This window comes from Acanthisitta chloris, unplaced genomic scaffold (genome assembly GCF_000695815.1).
Source record: "Acanthisitta chloris isolate BGI_N310 unplaced genomic scaffold, ASM69581v1 scaffold13347, whole genome shotgun sequence".
NCBI classification, from domain to species: Eukaryota; Metazoa; Chordata; class Aves; order Passeriformes; family Acanthisittidae; genus Acanthisitta; species Acanthisitta chloris.
Window position 1 is genome coordinate 8,813 of NW_008683391.1, and position 4,692 is coordinate 13,504.

A 4,692-nucleotide genomic window follows, 5' to 3' on the forward strand; every position below is an offset into this window, starting at 1 on the left:
TCAACACTACTTTAGAAAATTTTAACACTCCAACAAAATGCTTTAGGAACAGGAAAATGGTTTGGACACTATAATAAGGCTTCACCATCCTTACCCAACTATCAACACATATTCAGCCAGGGTTATTTAAAACATTTATTCGTTTTTCATATTACACTGGTCTGGAAAACATTTTTAACCTCTATGAACAAGATGTGTATTTAGCTCAGCTTAATCCCTAGTCCAGCAAAAAACTTGTCAAAAGCAATTGTGGGACTGTTTGAAGTGATGCAAGCCCTGACCTGGACTTGCCTTATTCCATGATTCCCACATGTCCTGCTCATGACTAGTCAAGGCTTTAAGAACCACTCCTAATGTAGCCTACTGATGGAGTCACCCCTGCCAACTTAAAAACAGGGAGGATATGTAAGAAAGATTTCTTACACTGTCCTGCACCTCCCTCCTCCCCACTCAGGTTTTAGAACTATTCCTGTTCCCTCAAAATACCTCCCAGTTATATATGCTAGATCTCAGTTTCTTAAGGTACTTTTCCCCATGTCGCTCATTCATTGTACTTAGCTAGTTTTAGCCTAGGTATGATGTTCATTGACTGCAGTTCTTGGAACAAGAGTTTACAGGCGTAAGGTATGCGCAGGGAAGACACATGACATGATGATTTGCAGAAGTGGCACCTAGAGAAACAAACAAAAAGAAAGTTAGAGTTGGTCCATAAATTAATTTCTGCAGAAAAAAACCCAACTGCCACCAGTCACTAGTTTCTTTGTCCACCTGGATCTGAACACTGGCCTCAGTCCTAGAAAGTGCCAAGTGAATACGACACATTTTAGTGGTTAAGTTGTAACTTTAAGCCCTTAAGCCTGACTGAAGTCAACAGGAGCTTAATGTTAAACCTGCACTTCTCTAGAAGGACAATCACAATACTCCTGAGCTAACAGCACTGACTTCTACTTCTTCCCCACTCAAATAACTGCCAACACAAACTCAGCATTGCAAATGGACAGGAAGAAGGTGAACGAAGGTGTTTCTGAACCAATGGTTAATGATCCAGTTTCTGTCTTATATATCTCACAAAAAGAAGAGGCAGGAAAAGAGAAGGTTCGCACTTATATTTTTTCTTTGTATGCAATTTCACCCTCTAATGTCTCAAATCATTTCACTTTCCAGAAAAGAGGCACCTCTCATTTTACATCTCTGTGAACGGCCCAAGCTTCAGTCAAGACAGAAAACCAGTAAACCCAATAAAAAACACATATTCTTTGTGCTCTTTACTCAAACAATGATCTTAAAATTCTGGGGGAAAGGGATTTTTTGTCATATAGATATAACCTTACTACATTAGGAATATCTAGTCTAGTCACTCAGCCATGTTTCCAAATTTGGGCTCAAATTCAGTGGTGGTAGAAACTGCCTAAAATATTTAATTTCTTACTCTGTGTACACACAAAGGAAATGAAAAATCAATTTCCAACCTCCCTATTTTCTCGTTCTCCTGTATATTCCATCTCCTGGTTCTGGAGAGTTGAGAAAGCAAGTTCTTTGGGAATAGAGAGTGACTCAGCACCTCCTAATGGTCTGACCAAGCTCTTCTTTTGTTCCTGTGTTTCAAACATATTTCTAGCATAAAGTCACAACAGTCTGAAGATCCAACTAAGGAAGAATTAGCAGAACTCCTACAGGTTTCTGTGGGACAGAATGAGGCTGAGAGCCAATATCTACAATAAAGCCAATGCTTAGTCACTTGTTTCTATTACCAGTAGAAAACTTGATCTAGAGCATGTGGAAGTCAGCGAGACAAGGTCCAATAAAGTTGGTAAAGTTCTTGGTTATGAGGGTTGGGATTAGCCTTCCAGTTACTTCTTCAGAGTCTGCCACTTCTCTTTTACAAATAGACTTAAAGAGTTGGCTATTTTCCAAGAAAACTATGGTTGCCTTGACCTTCACATGGGGTACAGAAGACTTAATTACGTTTCTGCAGCTTTATTTATTCCCAGTAACTGCTTTGGCTTTGTCTAAAACTGACTATAGATAGTAGAATCATAGAACTTAGGGTTGGAATGGACCTTACAGATCATCTAGTCCAAACCCCCTGCCATGGGCAGGGACACCTCCTCACTAGATCAGGTTGCTCAAGGCTTCATCCAGCCTGGCCTTGAACACTGCCAGGGTCAGAGCAGACACCACGTCCCTGGGCAACCTGTGCCAGTGTCTCACCACCCTTAGAGTAAAAAACATTTTCCTAATATCTAACCTAAACTTCCCCTCCCTCTATTCGAATCCATTACCCCTTGTCCTATCATTGCAGTTCCTAACAGTAACAAGGCAACAGACTGAACGATGTGTTTCCCTGAAAAGTGAAGACGCTGCACATAGGGGAAATGTTAGCATGCCTTTAGAACAGAATAAACCTCCACTGCAGGTTCATAACTATTCTCCTGGTCTATATTTATAGGGACAGGTACATTTTTATGGTGGGAGGGAGCGACCTAAACAGAAGTTGTTCTCGGATGCTAACAAGTAAGCAACTGCTCTCAGTAGGAACAGCCCTGCAAGCCCTGGAAGCCTGATGAGACACAACTTTTCTGCTATAAGCAGATGTCTAGGGACTACTACTAGGGACTACTACTAGCTACTTGCAGCTACTAGGGACTGAAAAGCAGAGACCACACCCAGGCTCAAAGCTACACCATTCTGGGCCTGCTTTGTATTTGGATGGAGACCACCCAGAAAAGGTTAAGATGCAGTAAGCACAGAACTCTGTTAGAGATCACAGAAACTGAAGTACTTGAAAGACCATTTTGTACTAGAATTGATACTAAACTGATCAGGAAAAAGCAAGTGTACCAAGTCTGAATCCGAAGCAGGAACAAAACTTTTATTCATGTGTATTTTAAAATGCTCATGCTCTAGGGATCAGGATAACTCAACTTAGCACCAAAAAAATAGATAAAATTCTGCTCATTGCATTCAGTGGAGTTCTGTCCCCGAGCAGCTGTACAACACCAAACCTGTAATATTGCATAAAACTAGTATATCATAGTAAGGTTCTACTGCATTTTTTACAGGGACATATGCTTGTCACTGCCACAATAGCCCTTTCCCCTGTGAGAACAGCAGTTCAGGCCCCAACACTGCGATGCTGTTACTACCTTGCAGAAAAACATACCCAGTGGCTAGTCCTTGTCTGAGAGGAAGGGCTCATCTTCCTTAAGACAAGTGCCCTTAATGCTAGCCACCAAACAATGGGTCTTAAAGGTTTCTTGCAGCAAGGTCTTATTAGTGTCAGAGTCACTGAAAAGGCCTGTTTGGAAGTTTTTCTCAATGACTTGGTCTCTACTGTGATGCTCATTATAGGGCCACTTGCTTCAGCTACTGGTACACACAGCACATAATTTAGGAGAAACTTCCTCTTGACTCTCACACATCAGACAGCTTTTCACAGCACCAGATTGCAAGAATGTCTGGCTCTGTCTGAGACAGTAGTTTTTTTCACAGCTATTTAAAGAGTTACTAAACTTTGCTGCAAAATTCAAGAAATGAAATACATTAAGAACACCCTCAAAATAAAATGTAATATTTTTTCTAAAGTTCAAATTCCTAATTTTCTCCAAGGCATCTTCACTTCCTATGGACTCTGAAAATCTTCAAGGGCTGTTCTGAAAGTCAAGGTCTTATTGAAAAAATAACTGAGCTACCACTGCATGGGAAGGGTTTTTTTTAGGCAATGCTTCACACAGTTGGCTGATTTATGGCATGTCTTTCCTTTCACATAACTTCCTTCAACTGTTATTTGCATTGCAATAGTTTTAAGAGACCTGGATCAGAGAAAGGCCTCACTTCTTACACCCAGTGAACACACACTAGAAATACAGGACTCAAAATGCTATCACACAAAAGTCAGCAGGACCACGCCCAGCTGAAAATCACCAGCCACAGCAGGATGCACAGAGTAGGCCTAATCTCTCCTCTAGATCTCACATTTAATTACCTACCTTTGTCTGAACTTCTGCTCCACAAGGAGCAGAACTCCTGCTGCTGTGAGCAAGCAAATGTGGTGCTTGGTTTCTGGCCAGAAGTCATATACCTCAGAAGGTCTGACCAAGGGCAGACATGGTAGCTGTCACTTTTATACAGCTACAATCTGAGAACACACCTTACTTTCCTACTTCATTTTATCATGGAAAAATCATTCTTGAGGCACCGAAGAGAATAAAGTCCAATTTCCTGCCTCTTCCAATAGAATGATATTGATATCCAAGATGCAGCAAGTTTCCAATGTTCTTTTGAGGTGTTCAGAAATGAATCTTTTCTCCTCCTCCTTCCAACTCTCCATCTTTATCTGACATAAATACTAGAGTACCTTGTAACTAGAACTTGCACCATTTATTTTTTCCTCCCTTAGTCATGGCAGGGTCACCTGTTTTCCTAAAGCTTGCAAAAATGCTCTCCCTCAAATTCCTACTGGTCTCACAAGTCTGTTTTTCTGCCTGGCTAAAACAAAACCAAAGTAAAGCAAAACAATTCCCCCACCTCCAAAGAACATAAACAGAAGTTTGCTGATCTTCTAATAATAGCAGTGCATTTCCAGCATGCTGCAGGGCAACTTTAAATCTAGCATCTAAAAATTACTTAAAGCAAAACCCATAGTGTTAGTGTGTTGAGCTCCACACAGCTTTGACATCCAGTTTTATGCTT

General features: G+C 40.9%; 1 protein-coding gene across 1 annotated transcript in view; it reads right to left on the reverse strand.

Annotated features, from left to right (window-relative positions):
- Positions 1–297: 297 nt before the first annotated feature.
- Positions 298–4,692, reverse strand: part of POLR3B (polymerase (RNA) III (DNA directed) polypeptide B) — a gene marked incomplete at its 5' end in the record, with an annotated part of 50,794 nt that continues 46,399 nt past the window's right edge. Inside the window, one exon of the mRNA XM_009078922.1 lies at positions 298–671. Within this exon, the coding sequence (XP_009077170.1) occupies positions 542–671 (130 nt within the window). The remainder of the gene's footprint in view (positions 672–4,692) is intronic.